The sequence below is a fragment of the Aulostomus chinensis genome, chromosome 12, assembly GCF_037954235.1.
Source record: "Aulostomus chinensis isolate RoL2024-O1b breed Wild chromosome 12, RoL_Achi_v1.0, whole genome shotgun sequence".
NCBI lineage: Eukaryota > Metazoa > Chordata > Actinopteri > Syngnathiformes > Aulostomidae > Aulostomus > Aulostomus chinensis.
The window spans coordinates 6,858,459-6,878,325 of NC_141331.1; the positions used below are offsets into that span (position 1 = coordinate 6,858,459).

At 42.9% G+C, this 19,867-nt stretch overlaps 1 protein-coding gene across 2 annotated transcripts in view; it reads left to right on the plus strand.

The window, feature by feature from the left end:
• Positions 1-19,867, plus strand: part of asic4a (acid-sensing (proton-gated) ion channel family member 4a) — a 100,365-nt gene that overhangs the window by 72,144 nt on the left and 8,354 nt on the right. The window contains exons 2-6 of one of the 2 annotated variants that reach the window (XM_086219804.1): positions 7,584-7,728; positions 8,055-8,182; positions 8,309-8,462; positions 14,923-14,976; positions 17,250-17,403. In XM_086219804.1, the coding sequence (XP_086075930.1) occupies positions 7,584-7,728; positions 8,055-8,182; positions 8,309-8,462; positions 14,923-14,976; positions 17,250-17,403 (635 nt within the window). The remainder of the gene's footprint in view (positions 1-7,583; positions 7,729-8,054; positions 8,183-8,308; positions 8,463-14,922; positions 14,977-17,249; positions 17,404-19,867) is intronic. The other variant, XM_086219805.1, reaches the window with a different exon arrangement.

The window sequence follows — 19,867 nt, forward strand, 5'->3', positions numbered from 1 at the left end:
AATCCAGTCAAAATTCAGACAAATCCTCCTGGGCAGGTTGGACTATTTGGCAGCCATTTTGGTAACGCAATTATTTTGTGCTAACAAGACCAGACTCCAAATAATTGGATCTTCTGTGGTCACCAAGACATAAAAAATGTAGATAACTTGACCCGGTTAGTTTGACACACCTGCCAGTGGTATTCTCATCCTCACACTGCTACCAACCACCCGGCCTGCTCGCCAGTGAAACAAAATAAAAAAGTCATAGCACACAGAGTCCATCGAAGTGTGCTATGAGATTTTAAAGATATTGGAAAAATCAATAATCCAGTGCAGCAGGGAGTGAAGTTTTAGATCATACGGTTCTCTGAATGACTGTCCGATGTTGTTGAATTGTTAATAAAAATATATAGCAAATCCATGCAGGAGATAATGAAGGACATGGAAGTGGATGGAAGTGGTTCGGGGGGCAAAAACAACAGCGAAACATGGCATATTTTTGTCCAAAAAAAATGTGCCATTGATTGGCCAAAACATAAAGTGTGAAGGTCAATAATCCAGTATTGATGCTGCGGGAAATTGGTAAAAATGGGACAGATTCATTTTAGACCATATTGAGGATGTGTGTGTAAAGTTTAATTGGATTTAGTGAAACAGTTGTGGGAACCAGAACCACAATCACCACTCTGGGTTTTTTTTTTTTGTTTTTGTATTGGTTTCTAAACAGGAAAAACTGGGTGATGTCGGCAGAGGAATGGGCCGTAACACCCACAGATAAATTAGCGTTCTCACGTCAGTCGATGGGATTTTTCTATGGGTTTTTGGTAAATACCTGAAATAAGTTCTGTGGTTCGCACAAGCTTGAAATATTCTAATGTTTTGTTCCATGGCACAAAATACATCAGCGAATCACTTCAGAGGTTGTTAATCATCACGCTGGAAACGTAAGAAGAGCGAAGCTCGTTGTTGTGAAGCTGGAGTCACGGTGGTGGAATCTGTTGATAGCATAACGTTAGCTTAGTACTTCTAGCGATTGCGTTTACACTTTGGAAACTCATACAAGTTTACATTCGTGAAGATTATCTCAATCCGCAAAACGTCATGCCGTGCATTTTTTTTTTTTAAAGTAATCCAGAAATCCCACTAACTTTTTATTTGTGAGAACTTCATGGTGGGCTTACAAAAATACATCCTCCCTTCCCCGCTGTTCTATCTCTGCTACGCCTGAGCAAGGATCCACGTCATCGGCTTCCGTTGCGTCTCACGTCAGACTGTCGGACTGTGGCACCATCAGCTCATGGAGCCAGCGTAGTTGCTTCTATTAAACAGCTCCGCCTTGCAATGCCAGCAAATTATGATCAAGTGTTTTGTTTTTTTTGTTTTTTTATGCATTTTTTATATTTTTGAGGTGGCATTTCATCACGTATTGAAACAGACGGTTATGTCACTTGCGCTCTTGCGTCAGCGCTGAAACTGCTGTGAAATGTTCCCACAGTTCAGCAGATAAGTGGCCGTTTGTCATTCAAACAACATCTTAACATATTTGTTGTTGTTGGTTTTTTTTTTTTTTTATAAGCGGTTTGTCTCCCTCTAAATGGTCTGATACAGTTCATGTCACACTGTGTTTTTCTTTGTGCCGAGAGTTTGTAATGAAGCCATTAAATGTTCTGACTCAATCTAAAGCCTGTATGAGCCGGCCTTAATAGTTTTCAGCTGCCAATCAGCGCCCGGGCACCTCTGCAAATGAACGGAAATCCTCCTACCTCAGAGCAACCTGATGACATGCAGCCTGCCTGGAAAATGATATCCTCCAAAGAAGCACTGAAGGTTATTTAAAAGGAAAAGTGCAGTGGGACTGTCAGATCACAGCCATAAAGAGGTTTCTGAAGGGTTTTACCTCACCAGGGCTTATAAATTACATGGTAAGAGGTTGGTCTCTTAATGCATTTAGCATGGAGAGGCAGAGAATGAAACACAGCACTCTGGGTGGAAAAAATACCTGCAAAAGATACATAATGAATTGGCATTTAGGCCAGTTAGTTCGTAATTGGTGTATGCAAATGAAGGGAAGTCAGGCATCTTTCCAAAAAATGTTGCAGCTATAGCTGTGGGCTTCATGTTAATACATTTTTATTTACTATCTTGCTTTCACTATTTAGTGATGTCAAGCTGAATTAATTGTCGCCCAGAATCACAAATATACCCTAGAAAGCTTTTTAGTGGGAATATAAAGCAACCTCCCTCCAAACAACCATAATTCAGATGAAGACAAACTGCACAAAAAGAGCTTTGAATGGGGAGAAAGGGAGGATCCTCCCGGTAGCCTCAGTTTATGTTGCACGTTGCTTAATTACAGCAAAATGGAATTTTAATTCACGTGCATCAGTTCAGTGTCAGATAGTTTGTGGTAATTTGATTAAACAAACTGTGTAATTGAGATAGCAACATAAATTATACATGTGACTATTATAGGTTTTGATGTGCAGCGTGTTTTCAGGAAAGAGCTTCAAGAGCAGGTCGAACCAAGTCGTTGTTCACAGCCATTCAGGAGGTGAGACTTTTTGGAGGAACGTTTTGGGAACAGATAAATTTCCTAGAACATTATTAGAACATTGCACATAATATTCTCAGAACATTTTCAGAACCAAAAAAAACAAAAAAATCAATCGCCGCCTGCTGTCACCAACAATTTAAAGTTTTGCAGCATTCGGCTGCACCAACTGTCTTCTCAAAAAGGAAGACAATTCCCATGATCCTCGGCTACTTTATGATGTTGTCAAACTGCAAACCACAGCAGAAATGAATGTGCATTTCGGTAAATTTGGTACACACAAATGATATAAGGTGAATATTCGATGCAACGAGTTTAAGTGTGCGCGGCAGACATTAAAATCATGCGTATACAGACTGACATGAATGATGCACATCTGGATCACGTTTTCATCTTTTTTCTTGTTACATCTCGACTCTGTCAGCAGGAAAATACCGTTCGATGCTTCTAAATTTAAGGGAACATTCCCACAATCATTTGCTCTTTGTGCGACTCAAGTTACCCGGAGAAATACAAGCGCTCTCTTCATTGGCTTTGTAACTGCCAGGCTGCTGCTCTGTTTTAGCTTGTCAACACTGGTGCCAAATCCCCATTTGGGAATTGCCCGAGTCAGTCCTGTTACCTTTGCTAAATTTGGTACAAGATGTAACAAGAGAAAAATGCTCCATCAATCACATTGCAGATGGAGAGGGAAGTAGAAGGGTTCAAACACTGAGAAATAAACCAGTGGGAGCTCTGAAAAACAACCATTTTCTGGGTGCAATGATGGGAAAACTTCACTGTACCCTCCTGGGGCGTCATTTGGGAACACGCCGACGTCCTCCGCAGCCCAAAGTTTTAGAGCAGAACCCAGGTGTTTGGTCGGGGTGTTTGGAGCACTTCTAAAGTGAAATCCTTCTTTGCCTCTGCTTCTCCATCAGATGAAGTCTGCTTGCTGAGGCTTAAGTGTGTCAATGAAGGGGTGGGGGGGTTGGAGGGGGGGTCGATTATAAGTGTGGCTCACCTCCTCAACTGCTCTGCATCAGCCAAATAGAGATTAAAACCATTTCAAGCTAATGGCACACGTCAGTCAAAACTCCCACCCCCTCCGTGGGACCCCCATTTGGCTGCATCCCATTTTCTAATCATGCAGATTGGAAAATTATCGCAGTAAATAAAAGAGAAACCTTTATAAATTAGGCCTGTTATGAGAATTACTTTTGCTTCAAAATGAAAAGTTCCTGAAATATTTCTGATAACTATCCGGTCAATTTAAGACCATTTTATTCTCCTGACGTATTAGCATAATAATGCGAGTTCCGTTTATTCAGAAAGAAGACAGGTGCATATTTGGTCTTTTAGCAGCCACTGATCACTCTCATGTTGCACACGCTGTGCTTGCCCACATAGCAAAATGGAACTTTACATCTACTTCAAAATAATGAATTTCACATTGTTGTACAAGGCTGCGGTGACAGAATGAAGGACTGGAACATTATGTTTTCTCTGGACATCCGTACCGCCTGACACGTTCGCTGCCTTCCTTTAAATGTGTTGAACAGTTCCATGTCTGGTTTTACAGCTTATTATGCCACCAGTGGACCGGCACCATTTCACGCTGTTTATTTCTGCCCTGTCTGGGCAAAAGTCATACAGTTTGTAGGTCTAATGGGTTGAAGATCGCTGGTGATAGGCCGCTGGTTCCTCCATGATACTGCTGAGACCAAATCTATCAATCTCCAGCTGGGATTTTGCTCTTGGCACAACAGAAAAACGGGATTAAGGTGAATTTTCCACTGCATTGCTACTTTTCATTGTTTCTGCTTTTAAACAGAATCATTAACAGTGACTTGTTCATTTTCATGTCTCTAATTCAGCTCAAAGCCAAAGTCTTCCCGCTCCGGAGCGATGGAAACTTTGAATCAAAGTCTGTTTAAAATTATTTTTCTGGCAGGAATTGTTTTCCAACATGTAAATATCTATGCGCTGCACGCATTGTACACGTCCCACATGTCTCACATGATGTGTCTGTATTTCTTCATGAAGAGGGAGTCCTTCAAGTGCCAGATTCTTTATAGAAACAGCTGCTCTCGTGTGCCGAGGATGCAGAACAAACGGAACCAGTGTGGTAGCTTAAAAACCCGCTACGCACTGCTGATGTGTTGCCGCATGGCGCTCGTCTCCAGTGTGTTTGAGGCGTGAGCTGTCCTTGTCTGCTCTGATAGTGCAGAGAGCAGATGAACAGTGACACGAAAACAAACATGCATGTAAAGACAATGGACCCTTTTCACAGTGGCCATTTTGACCTCTTGTTGCAGAGTAAACACAGGTGTAATACATGACATTAATTACGTCCCGTTCAGGCTGCCAGCGCCCTGATATTGCGCATGCTGGCTCACTTGGATGGCTGTGACACTTGAAATGGAACAGGACTGTAATTAATTTGCTCAATTAACAGGCGTTTAACCTGACGTGTCAAAATGGCTGCTGTGAAAAGGGCCTACAGTGAGGTGAAGTGATGAACATCCTGTTAATACAGTCCGTTTCTGATGTCATCGTGGTGACAGGTTGACTCCGAAATACACATATTTAACATGAGTACCCCTTTGAGCCTGTGGTTACATCAGCATCACTTGTCACTTCAAGGTGACCAGTTGTAAGGCTCATACTCACGCACACACACACACACACTCACATACATATACAACACAAACACTGCTAACATGCTGGCACACACACCCTCATAAAAGGCCCCAAGGCTATTATTGCATGAAATAAAGTCTGTTCTCCTAAGCACCAAGCTCTACTCAACAGCTCTTCTTTCTTGCTATAACCGCTGTTGTGACAATCACCAAAATGCCCACTGTTTCAGAGAAACACATAAATAACGGCTTTGATTTGTTGTTCAACCAAATCAGAAGTTAATGCACTCTGTGGTCTGTAAATGAGAGCTTTTGTTGTTCCACTGGCGTCCCTTATTTAGTCTTCACAGCACTCATTAGGGGGATCAAACTGATATCAAAGTCAGAACACAGACATCGATGTTTTGGGGAACGCCGGGATCATCACAACGTCTCTTTAATGATATGTCTTGCTGTCTGTTCTGCTCGATTGTTATTTCAACCCCAATTCTCCAGCGCCTCGTCGCTTGACCGTTCCTACAATGCCATTTCATCTGCTTTAATGTGTTCATTACAGTCCTCTTTTATTAGATATTTGGACAAAGTGGATCGAAAGGACAATGTTTTCTTTTGAGGTTTTTCCACTCTGGCAGTAGATGTGTGTCATTTTCGTGGAAAGACAACATCAGCATGTGCAGAGGCAACTCCCAGGGTGTTTGAATTCATCAGTAGTTTCAACTTCTTTCCCTCAAAACTTCAGCTTCTAGTAAAAAAAAAAAAGTTCTTGTTTTATCCTTCTTTGTTTGAACTTTTTTTTTTTTTTTTTTTTTCCCTTCCGCAAATTTCCTGAATCTTCAAAAAGTGCACATCAGAACAACGCACCATCCAGCACATATCTTTTTGTGATTCTGAATGTCGAGGATAATTCCTCGGGAGCGGGGAATCCTTCCGGGTGAAATCCTCAGAGGAATCTTAACAGTTCCAGTTACACACATTCACATTAGAAGTGTCCAGCAACTGTGTTCCGCACTACAATTCCACAAACAGAATACAAGAAATACTTCAGTTACTTCAAATGTTTGTTTGTTTTTTTTTCCAGTGTCATTCCTGTACTTTTACTTGTTTACTTCCAGGTGTATTTTCTACTTTTAGTGCTATTGACTAACTGATATCACTTGACTCCCAAGATTTTTGTGAGTGTGATGTATAATTCATGGCAATTCTACTTGGAAAGACGGATTTTAAAGCTATCCATTTTCTACACCGCTTATTCGTTTCGGGTCACGTGGGGGGGGGGGGGGGGGGGGGGGGCTGCCTATCCCAGCTGGCATTGGGCGAGAGGCGGGGTTCACCCAGGACAGGTCACCAGCCCATCGCACGGCCATCAGGCCAGTTCGGGACTCAGTATCTTGCTCAGGGACACTTGGACATGGTCACTGGGGGAATTGAGGATCGAACCAATGACCCCTCAGTTTCTAGACAGCCACTCTACCCCTGAGCCATGTTGCCCCCCCCCCCCCCCATTGTTCCTGTCCTAATTATATCTCCATCCCAGGTAATCCCAGCAGGGTTTGTAGAAGTTTAAAGTCCAGCAAAGCTGTTAACGCTGTGATCTGTAAACCCAAAAATTCAATGTGCAAAGTTTTTGGTTTTGGAAAGCCAAAAAAGCAACTATCCTTGTTAAAATACACAGTGTGTGTCCGTGTAACTGAAGTTTTTCTGGGCGAGTAGCAAGTGGTCAAATACATTGCTTAGAATAAGCATGATTCTGTTTTTCCACCACATATTATGATGGAATCAAACCTTATTTAGAAAATAAATTAAATTCAGTTGTTGTCTTGTCTCTGTTTTGTTTTTTCTCTCCTATTTTTCAGTCGGTGTGGAAGCGACGTTAGCTCGCTGTCCTGTATTTGGATTGCGGCGGTGGGACTACAGTACCCCTTTTGTTTACATGCGAATCACAGATTGTCCCTTGGAAACTCAGAGCAGAGAGCAGATAAATGACTTGTAAGATGGATATTTTGTGCAGTGCAGCAGTTTAGACAAAAGGAATAAACAGAGAGATGATGTGCTCCCCACAGAGGCAGCTCCTCTGATAGGTGGTGAAGTGATAGCTCATTTAAAACGGCCTCTCTCTTGTTGTCTTTTGAAGGAAGATTAAATAATCTATTATGCCATTTGATATTACTGTGGGATGGTTGCAGTGTTCAGCTGCGTCTTGTGGTGGGTGTTGGGCACTGATTCAAATAAAGCTTATCAAAATTCACGAGGGACAAAGGCAGCAGACTGCATCCAGAGGTTTATGGGTAATATTCAGTAACTTGTAGAGGCAGAGACTCAGCTTGTTTATTCATCTTTAACACAATATCTCTGCCTTTATTTCATTGTGCTGCTGTATGAGCTTGTCATGTTTATAATGACATTCATGACAGGAATCTATTTTCTTCCAGGTTTACACCAGATATGGGAAATGCTATACTTTTAATGGCAACAAGACGACATCCAGGAAAACCAAGCAGGGAGGAATGGGAAATGGGCTGGAGATCATGTTGGATATCCAGCAGGATGAGTATCTGCCAATCTGGAGAGAGACAAGTGAGCCTCCCAACTATTTGTCCAATGTAATCACATGTGACACAACATGAGTTTCGTCTGATGGCATTTAAATAAAAAATAACTCCATTCCAACCACCTAGATATCTCTAAAACAGATTTCCTGAACAAAATACCAGACCCGAGGATATGTGCTTGCATTGTAGTTGTCATATAATATTAATCCCAACTGGCTTATTTTTCAAACATGACAAATTATGGTTTTCAATTAGCATCAAAGCCGTCCAAGCTGTCAGATGAAGCAGCTGAAATTCCCTTGTACTCTGCCTCTGCAACGCTCCATGCTCGTGCTCTGCTTCTTTTTGAAGATGAGACGTCCCTGGAGGCCGGAATCCGAGTTCAGATCCACAGTCAGGACGAGCCTCCCTACATTCACCAGCTGGGCTTTGGTGTCTCTCCAGGCTTCCAGACCTTTGTTTCATGTCAGGAGCAGAGGGTAGGTCTTTTTCATCACAACACACCGCCAACCCCCTCCACCACCACCACCACCACCACCACAACCATCATACCTTCTGAACGGTCCACGCCTGCTGCTGGGTCTAATAAATCTCTATGTGCTTAGCTGACCTACCTGCCCCAGCCCTGGGGGAACTGCCGCTCCACCAGCAAAGAGAAGTTCCCAGGATACGACACTTACAGCATCAGCGCCTGCCGCTTGCTCTGCGAGACCAATGAGGTCCTGCGAGTCTGCAACTGCAGGATGGTGCACATGCCTGGTAAGTTGTGTTTATACCTGCCAGCCAGGGAGGTGTCACTTAGGACAAACTTGATTTATGCACATGAATTAAAAATGAATGCAAATGAGTAATTCATGTTGTCATCAGAAGAGTCCTCGGTTTTACAAATGAAGATTAGAGTCAAAGAGGAGGTGTAAAGTTTAAAGGGCAGCTGATGTGAGGGTCTGAGGTTTATTGTAGGATTCAGCAGTTGGACCCATGAACCACCAGGGCCGGAAAAAAACAACTGATGAGTAAATAAGTACAGCAAAGTAGTTGCTACCATGGTAACTCTTAACTTTCCTGAGAGGCCAAATGAAATTGAAGTTTCACAGAGGAGGGAGCGACTTCTTGCTGACTGACATATGAGCTAATGGCGTTATGAATGGCGCCAGTCAAACAGCTTGCTGTGGTTAGCTCTCTGCAAACAGATAAGGACAGATCATTTCCCAGTGGGTCCCCTGAGACTCATGGCATGGGTCTCTGCCACAGCGGACCTATCAACTGTTTGCATGCGAGAGACGTGAACACGGTAGCACTGGTCGTTGTAAAACCTGCATCTCCCTTTCACAAGCCACCAGACGTACTTTCTGTCTCCATCACCGGTGCATTAGAGCAGGCTAGTTAATGACATATGCACATGAGCAGTTGTTTGTAATGACCGTCACTGTCAGAAGATGGGGACGAGAAAATGCTGCACTAATAGCTTTGGACAGAAACTGCTAAATTAGAGGCAATCACCATGCACAGCAAAGAGCATTCCCAAGAAATGACCACGCTGCACTGTGGCTGCTTCTAATTATTCCAAAATTAGACCTGAGATTTGGCTTGAACTTGAAAAAGAAAAACATTTCTGTGGGTGGGCTCTCTCTATCTTGGTGTTATCAATTGTCTCATCTAGAACAAAATGGGTGAGGTGAAAAATGACCATTTTTCGGTCATGTCCTTGCCAAGAAATGGTCTTCAGTTTGGTGGAAGGGCACTTGTAGCTTCATGTTCAGCCAACAAGGCTGAGGAAATCACCTCAGGAAAACACTTGCACACAAACATCTGACCGACTGTGGGAAATCAAGGGACAAAGCATGCGCACACACATCGGGTGGGCGCCGTGTTGTTAGGGTATAAGAACCCCCTGAAGTCGGTGAAGGATTTGGAAATGTGATGCGCTGTGAAGAGTATTGTGAAACTGTATTGTGTTGAAACTAAGTACGTTCCCGGAGGCCGCTGAAGTTGGTGTCCGTCTGATTCATTTGATTCTCCGCAACACCACCGGGAGAATATTCTCTGAGGTCCCAACCGTCCATGGAGTCCCAGACCATGCATATCGATAGTTGCTAAGAGTCAGTCAGCTCGCCTTGATTTCTGTTAGGCTTGTCTCAGGCAAACCTGACCTCCAGCGCCACAAAGTAACTTGTATTTTGAGTATTTATTGAGCAACAACTTTTATACTTTTACTTTTGCTGGTTTGTCAAATCCAGTTTTTACTTTCCCCTGTAGAGTTCGTTATGGAGGCACTTGCACTTTTACTCCACTCACCACCACTACAAAAGACACACACAAAATTTTTTTTTTGACATTTAAACTTTTGTGAGTTCCCCAACGTTTCTTCCTTTGAAGTCATGTTTTGCAACAGAGAGAACAGTTAAATCTCTGAGTTTCTTTAATTCTTTGGTCTGCTGTAACTGAGTATTTGCGTTACGTTATGACCCTTTGTACAAAAATATGTCGGTGGCATTTTGTCCCACTTGAACACTTGCAGCCCAGATGTAATTTGGTCTTCCTCATGCCTGACCTTGATGCGTGATATAGGCTCCGCCAAGTGTGTTTTCAGATAAAAGTCTCAATGAGTTGTGGAAGCTTTTTCTCATGCATCTCAGCTGTTCAGTAATTGTTCTGTTGCGGTCCTCCAATACGGCCATCAGTTTTCATGACCGATTGTTATTGTCTTGTATTGTTTGGTTGCTCTTACGTTTGGTTTCCTCGGGTACATGGGAAAGAGAACCATGTCTGTGGTGGATTTATGGTTGAATTACGGAGCAGAGAAGCCAGCAGAGATGTTTGAGCATCGGTTCCATTATGATGCTGGTCACTATAGATACAGCAGTGTGCGTCACTGTGGCTGAAGTGCATGAATTCAATGAGTGAAGACGCTGAATGCAAGCTGATTGATTTGCAGACCTTTTTGGCTCGGCAACATTTAACATTAAGGAAGGGGATGTAATGAATGCAACACCGTTTAGGCTTTCATCCAGGGCATTTGACATTTGCAACATTTGAGTTCAATTGAAAAGATTAGGAATCCTATCGATCAGAATAAAATGGAACAGTATGAGACATTTGAGGGCATAAATATGCATTTTATATTTATATAAGAGCGTGGATGAAATGTTGACAAAGGAAATGCCTTCACTGTTACGGTCTGTGGGATTACATATGTGCCTATCAGTCACACATGACAACCTTCCATTAGCCGGCTGTTGCAGACGTACCGGCGAATTGGTCTGAAATGGTGAGAGAACTCGTGGCTGATCAATCGATCTTGACAGGATGTGAAGCAGACGTGTTACTAATCAGTATGGGTGCCCTGCAGGGTGACAGTGGCTACCTAACTACAAGATCAACAACAGTACAGTGTGACATTGACTAATACCGTTGCTTGCTTCAGGTGTTTGTACAGAGCCAGAGTGATCAGAGGAGACCAGATTGTTGCCTGAATAATAAGTGTCCATTGCCTCATCACGCTGATCTAAGGAGAACTTGCACTTCTTCAGAAATTATTTCCTATCTTTATTTCTAAAGACAGTAGATCTTGGAGGGCCTCATTCATGAAATGATCTTATACACAAATCAGTTCTTTGTGTACGTCTTGTAACAAAAACCTCTTTGCAAGCCTGAGTGATGGCCAGTTACAAGAGGTACAGGTACTGAGGATGTCACAAGCTTACAAATAGCCATCAGACTCTGCTTGCCTGCAAGACTAAACCAAGGGCTTAAAAACTCCCGTCGCATATAAGAACATTTCATGAGCACAAACCCACCAAGGTTTCTGGCATGCTCATGCTCAGGCCCCTACACGGCGAGGCGGCGGCGAGCAGGACCTCACTTTCTGGTAGTTATTGGAGTTTGAGGCTGGTAAACCCTGATAATATTTTGCATCAAGAATAAGGAGAAGACTGATGTGTGCATTATGATGCAAATACCCCTTCCTGCCCTCACTAGGGGGCAGTAAATAAAACCTTTTATGTTGCTGTGCATAAAATGAAGACAACACAGTGTAATTTTGACGTAAATCAAATGTTTGTTGCGTCAGACATACTTCCTGTAACCACTAGGCGGAGCTACGACTGTGAACTAAATTCAGCTTCTGGATGTCTTCATTTCGGGATTCTCATTGTGTGAAGACTGGAAAAGATTTGACCATGCGGAGTCTAGTTACTACAAATTTGTGTTCTATGGCAGGGGTTCTTAACCTTTTCGACCTTGAGGCCAAATTTGTTATAGCCCAAAGCAGCCCAGGGCCTATTAAATATCAACACTGTATAGGTGTGATGATGATTTTATCAAACCTGCACACACATCAAGGCAATGTAGCTGGCTACAAGGCAGCTGGCTTTCTATGCACATTTAGAGTTGCCAGTCAGTGACACGACACACCTTTTCTGCATCTGCAGCCCATTTTCCTTTCTCTTAAAAAAAAAAATCCCACCGGCTTTCCCATGAGCGTCGGATGCCTGGTCTCTAGATGTCGCTGTAGTTTGGTGGAAGGCAGCGTTAGCTCATGCTCCACACTGGGCTCTCTGCACTGCCCCGCTACCTCCATTTACGAAGCCGTACTTGATGAAGTCAGGATTGTATTAACGTGAAAATGGAGTCTTTTGGGGAGGCTGGCACGACATTCGTCTTCATTTTTTTCTTTTTAAAAACTTGTTAAACAAGTGACTGATGCATTACCGCCACCGTGTGGTCAAAGCTGCATTGTAACCGAGTGCCTCGTGATCTCTGCTGTCTTCAGTTGATAACCTACTGTATGCAGTCCCACGGCCCTTGCGGCCAACAGGTGCAAAACAGAAAGTTTTTCGCAGCCCTCTGGGTGGCGCTGGTGGCCTGAGTCTGGGCCACAGTGCTATGGTTAAGAATCACTGTTTTATGACATAATATAAAAATTGGCCACCTTGCCACACGAACACGGTTTAACAAAAACTCCCCGTCTTCACAATAACCCGTCACCAAGTCTTTAAGGCACTCTAACCAAGTTGAGATTGATCTGGTCAACCCTCAAAGAGTCAAAGTGTAATAAAACCACTTCCTGTTTCCACCAGATGGCACTATACCAACTCTGCCCCCAAAAGTTTACAGGTTCTTCCTTGGCCTATCCTACCCCTCTCCACCAAGTTTGGTGAAAAATTGGCTGAACAGCTTTTGCATAATAGGGCGGACAGACGAATGGGGGTATTAGCCCTGTTCACAGTGCAGAGGTGTTTAGAAAGAGAGGCACTTTGCTCCCTGTGATGGTGTTTAAGATCTGATTTTATATTTATTATATGAGAGAGCTAAACGTGAAAGCTTTACCAGGCCATTTGCCCAATCTGGGTTGAGAAGAGAGCCTCTGTCAGGTACCTCACATGCGTCTATCCGCACTTATCAGTAGTGAACACAGTTTATCACTGAATATTAAGCACATTGAAAGTCCTTCACCGAGCTCCAGAGAATGTTTGGTTCAACAGCGTTTCAAGGGATTCCAACTGGGGTATTGAGAATCTTTTTCAGCCTCGTGACAATGTCGGAGCGCTCGATCTATTTTTATTCCTGCTGCACTCTTCTGTTGTGGCGTGCAATGTTTTGCTCGGAGTTATTCATCCGAGTAGTTTGCTTTTTAAATGTCTTCCTCATATTCCCTGACATAATCCAACAACTGTTTATGTCCTACTTAACATGCCAGCAGGTCAGCATGAAGGATTTCATTCGGCTGATGGCCGATACTGAAGGAGGTTTTGTTGATCTTTATTCTCTCATCTGTGTTCAGGGGGATAAATCCCACACCTTTCTGACTCAACCTTTAATATTACCTTCCACATCACCAGATAAACTCCTCAGATGTGTTGGTGTTGAGCCTCCCGTCATCTTGTTATTCTCACCTTTATCTCAGGGTATTGCTAAAATTCCTTGAGAGATTTGTTCAATGAGTTTGGGCCAAAGAATTACATTATGAGCTCAGTTATTTGGAGATTTAAATCGTACGCTTTGAAGAGATACCTCACCACAAAAGTGGATTTTGCCTTTCGAGTACTCAGAAATAGGTATCTTGAGCTCATAAAGATGTTTTTCCTCCTCCTATATAACTTCTTTGTGACTCCGGAATACACAAAAAGCCAGCCACGTTAGCTCGAAGCTAATATTCAATGACTGTCCTTCACGGTAGCACAGGACTTGAAGTGTTCTTAACTCATATCAGACGATTGCTGAGCATCCGCCTGGATAAAGAGGATGTGGATTATACCCAACAATGCACTTGGGAGTCTGTATAAGGACATTTTTCAGACAGTTGCGCTGTCACTAGCCATTAGCTGCTGTTAGCTGCCGTTAGCTTCAGAATAAAGATATGGAGCTTTTTTCTTCTTCTTTTTTTTTTAATGCATTCTGGATTCACAATGAAGTAATTCAGGGGGGGACAAAAGAATATTTTTTAGCTTGAGACACCTATTTGTGAGTACTTGAAAGGAAAAATACACTTTTTGGATGCAATATCCCTTCAACTTAGAAGTGATGCCACAAGGCATAGATGCAAGATTGTGTTGAAAGTTATTATTTCAGTGAATTTCTCTACTTGTGCCAGCACCCAAAAAGGCTGTTTTAATTCTGCATGTTTGGCCGCTGAACAGTCGCTGCACAGATTTGACTTCCCTCTCAAAATGTCCTATTTCGTCTTCAGTCCACAATGGAACACGTTTCATTTCCAGTCATTGCAGGTTATCTCTGCTCATTGAGAGTCTCACACAACAGAAAGATATGAAATATGTAAAGATTCACTCTAACATCACCCCCCCCCCCCCCCACAGGCATTAGCATTTCTCCGAGAACGGACATTAACCCTGTGGATATTTCACAGATAGACAAACGCGCGACTGTCAATGTTTGTGGTGCTGATAAATACCTGTCACTGATGGCAATAAGTTTCTCTGTGAGATAGTGAAGCGTGGATTGGCTTTTAAAGACTTTGACTTTAAATATGCCTCAAGGGTGGAGCCAGCATGCTCCATTTCTCAGTGCAATCAAGGCCAGACATCCAAAATGGGCCACGCTTGGTGGATGGAAGTCATCCTCGGCGTGCCTGCCTTCATTTGGAGATAAATGATAAGCTGTGGAGTGTTGTTCACAGCCATGGTTCCTCATTGCTGCAGACACGGGTCACTGATCATTTTGTTTCTGATTGATCAGACTCATTTTCTGTTCTCCTCTCCAGGAACCGCAGATATCTGTCCTCCCAGTAAAATCAACTGTGTTGACAAAGCGCTCGGTAAGAAACAATCTCCCTTCATTTCTTTTCTCATTACAATAGATTCCCCCGAAGGGAAATGGAAACACAATCACTAAATATGATAAGGATTTCTCTTTGTAATACAAATACCGAGAGGTAGACTTGATATTTGGAAATGACTTTCTCTCATTGTGGTTTAGTCACTTTAGCGCTTGATGACCTCCATTGTTGAACTGTTAATATTAAACTGACTCTCCATTTCTGTGTATCTGCATCTGCCCGGCTCTCCTGCAGCCGCCACCGTCACTGAACAAAGGTGCTGTGGTTTCAATGGCACCATGGTTACAGTATGGAAGACGTTTTATTGTCGTGGCAGACATAAGTATAATAAAAAGCCAAATAAGCCAGACATTTAATTATGTCTCTCTTTGCTGAATATAAACCCTATTTGAAATATGGCTGAATTAAATCTTTGATATATCTTACAGGAAAGGGCCGTATTCATGTGGGTCATATTCCTGAATCAAATAGTTTGAATGAATGCACCCTCCATGAAAGGAGCTAAATTAAAATCTAATTTATATTTTTCAATTGAAAAGGTCTTTTGTTCCTGCATCAGACTAAGAATATATGCCATTGTGCTCCTGCATAAAAATGACTTAATTATTAGTTCATAATAATAGTGTAAAATACATAAATCATTGAATTACTCGGACTGCTTCTCGGGATCCCCCTCCTGTTTTTGTCTGGAATTAATGAATTTAGAATTTGAAAAGATTGTGAAAAGCTATTAACTCGGCTATGTACATAGACTTGTTTTTAGAGATAGGGTCATGAATATGTATTTGTTAATGTGCGAGCCATCCCCGCCTGCTGCATGTTAATTGCTTGTTGGTTCACAGTGCATCTCTGTATTCTCTCAGCCAATGCTGTCATATAGAAACGTCAAATGACAACTACGGCGCCCGGGGTTTTGTTGATGTTCGGATCAGTATTGATCAGTTATCTGCTCCCGATGACAGAAAGCACTGCGGTGTTGTTCTCGACACATGGCTCAGTTTGGCTCTTTTCCTGTTCCGTGTTGTTGTTAAGAATTTATTACTTGTGATATAAAAACAGCCCTCAAACCCAACATCCCTCATGGGTTGTCCCAGGGGAACGCCGCAGAACATTACCCCTCATAATGCTTAGTCAAATTAATCTCTTCAGCTGTTCCCAAAACTTTGTCATCTTGACTCTAATGGTGCAGTATAAAGTTTCTTCTTGACTGGGTTGTGAACCTGGAGGAGCGCCGCCAACTGCTCTCCTGAGGCCAAACTTTTGAACTATGAGCTGCCCCTAACGTGGCGAGACCGTCCACGAAAGCCGAGCTCTGTTGCAAGACCTGGATCCCCCTTCTGTCTAGAACCGCCACGAGAGGCTTCGACACACAAGCCCCCTCATTCAGTCAGCATAAAAACACGTACGGCGCCGTCGCATCTATTTCTGCATGAACCCTGCCTACGGCTTCGTTTATTCTGCTAACCCGTCGCTTCGAGAGACGCCAAGTTCTGCTGCTCTGTTCTGACAGTGATTTCCTCAACTACCCAGAACCCATAAGGAACTACTTTGTTGTTTGGGGGAAGAACAGCTGTAGCAGTTCAGTCCTGATTTGTTTGATCACTTCCTTGTTGCTCATCGTGGTTCTAAATAGGACTGGTTCTGGACGTAGCTTCGGCCTGCTCAGCACCAGACAGCAGCAAAGCTTGAGAGGAACAATTAGCATAGCAGAGCGTTTTGCACCTAAAGAGCCAGATTTTTTTTTCCTTAATTTCCATTTGGAAAAAACTGTATTGTGTGTGTGTGTGTGTGTGTGTGTGTGTGTGTATACAGTATATACAATAAATATTAGTATATTCATGTAATGTGAATTTTTTTTAATGAGGGAGCGGAGCCAGTGGCATTTGAATTGCAGTTGTTTTACTCCACATCGTCAGACACGCTATGCTTTTTAAGAGTATTTTGTGTAGATGGGATTTTTTAGAAGTTTGTGTCTATCAAAACAGGATTCTAATTAGGTGGATTATGAGCTTTACCAGGTGGCTAAAATACCTCAAATGAGTGCAGCGTTTCAGCGGATCTGCTGGATTTATTCACCAAAAACGTCATGAGATGATTGGTATTTATGTCTCCTCACTTCCTCCTGACCCCAAAAATCCCTCGATGCCGCTTTAAGAACCAGAAGTTAATTGTGTATGTTGTCTGGTGTTCGTTGGTCGATCAAATTAAACCTGCTGTATATATGTTCAACTGTTGTCTCTGTTGTATCTCAGCACAGCTACAGAAGAACAGCGGGGACACCTGTCCATGCGAGACACCCTGTAATCTCACCCGCTACGGTAAAGAGCTCTCCATGGTCAAAATCCCCAGCAAGGGCTCGGCTCGTTATCTCTCCAGGAAATACGACAAGTCAGAGGACTACATCAGGTATGACAGGGAGCCATCAAGACGAGAATAAACTCACTCATGATCAGTGAGGTGACGCTCAGTAAAAAGGGCTGTTAACGCTGACCTCCAGCCTGCGATCACGAACGCACCAGATAAAACAGCAGTCCTGTCAGAGCTGCATCACTTCTTTTACATTTAAGTAGGCAGATGACGCATCTGGATTTATGACATCTTTGTAGAAGGGAGGTTCTTTTTGGTTTGTATCATTAGTTACCCTATCACCAGAAGTTATCTTTTGCTGGGGTCGTCTCTCGACCTCAAAATAAAACGTCTAGGCAACTCAGGAAGGGATCGGTGTTACCCGTAGTTACCCAATAACTGGAGAATCGCATCATCATCAGTTGGATGACTCATTTTGTTTGCCTAAATTCGTCCGCAGTAAGTGATTGTATCATCTGAAATAAAGCCGCCATAAGAAATATAAAATAACGATGGGAATAATAATAATTCACAGGTCACAATATGATTTTATCAGAATATAATGCGGGATGCTATTGATACTAGCGGCTCTTGCGTCATATTGCTGTATCACATTTTGCATTAAAATATTAAAGCTGCAGTAAAATGCAGCCTTAAGAGGATTGTCAGATTGGACTTGATGTGGCGTCACTAGGTCACATGACATGGGAGTTGTAGGGGGTGGGAGGTACAGTTTCTTAATCAAGTATGTATGTACAAGTATTTTATAACACAGTAACAAGAAATTTCTCCGGTTCTTTTGATTCTGTTGCTCTGTAGTAGAAGCGATTCAGCACAAAGGTACTGGGAATAACGAGTTCATTCGTTCATTCGACGTGGGAGAACATGTCACAACATGAATCGACGCTTCTGCTCATCCAGCTCCCCTCATCCTGACCCTCAGCACCCCCGGGTTGAATGCAAAGCTGCTGTGTAAGGCAGCATTAGTTTTACCAAGGTGTACCTAATAAATGTGCAGGCGAGTGTATGTGACATCATCAGATTATTAATTCTGAGACGTATAAGCAGAATGTTACAGAGTGGAAGGTGGAGCCAGTGTGAGCCACTTTATCTCCATTTATGCGGGAACACAAGATAAATCAGAGGGGGGGGCGTGGCGTGATTAATGACTAGAGAAAGGAGGCAGAAAAAAAAATCTCCTCTGTTTTTTGGACTTTTTCCCTCTTTTCCTTGTGAGGTATTAGATCATTTCCTCATGTGTGAAATGAGACGAAACCACGTGAGGTTAGAGGGCCAGATCACCACGAGCTGTTGACAGCTCAGACATCTTAAATCACACCTGGACTTCTCACTGCTTTTTGAAAAAAAAACAAACAAAAAAAACATCTGAATTCACAAGGTTTGGGAATTTACAGTATAATTAGTGGTACATTTAATTGTAGATCTGCCTATATTATCCAAAGGAGTCCACAAAACTGAAATACTCATGTAAAACTACCTCAAAACTAAGAAGAGTACTTGAGTCCAACAAGTCTTTACTTCCATGTCAAGTCTTTGAAATTCTACAGTGAAATGTTTCCTTTCTGTCTGTTTTGTCATTTTTGACGATGTTCCTGACTTGCTCAGCTCAGCGTCAGCCAGCAGGTGGCAGTGCAGGAACGTGGATGAATCCCCCGTCCACATCTGAGGACCAACAAGAACTTAATAAAGTTATAGTCGCAGGGAGCTAACGTTGGGTGTAGCTGAAGCAGCTAAGCTAGTGTTAGACATGCTACGCTCATCCTTTACTGTCAGATTGGATTCACCTGCTCAGGTGCGCTCTCAGGTGCTCCTGGTAACGTTTGACACTGGTGGGCCGGCCTCTGCCAGGACGCCACAAAAAATGCATGTAGTAGTTCTTTTGTTTTTGCTTGTGGGAGGTTCTGACAACAGCCAGTAAAAAAAAAAAGAAAGAAAGAAGAAGAAGTTTAAAAAAACAACAACAGTTGCTGCTGATCACCTTGGTTTTGTCGGTGCAGTATCTCTGTGGCCACACCCACTAGACACATGCGAAACGAAACGCATGACGGGAAGGAACGACATCGTCTGATAGTTCTTTAATGTTCGCGCGCCAACTAAGATTGTTCATGAGTGTCTAAGTGCAGGTCGAGCCTCGAGTCACTAGTGAGTTGGACTTCAGTCCCTAACTGGTTCCTATCCACTGGCCTTCACCGCCAGCGTCACTCCATACACAGTCACACTCGCAGCCACCAGAGGGCACTACTTGTTAAGAGGAAGGAAATAAATGGTTTGGACTGTCACCACAGAACCAGGGGGAAGCCGTCATCAAGGTTACGTCGAACTTCCTGGACTGCGTTTCTCTTATTGTAAAACTGTTTGCCATTTCTTGATTGTTCTCGTGATGACAGCTTCAGTCTGTTCTCCAACCCTTGGAACTGCAGAACATCTACAGTGTAAAGTGCAAAGGCTGGTTTGGGTTTTGTGTTTTTTTTGGATGTTGCATCTTGTTCAAGTGCAAGACAGA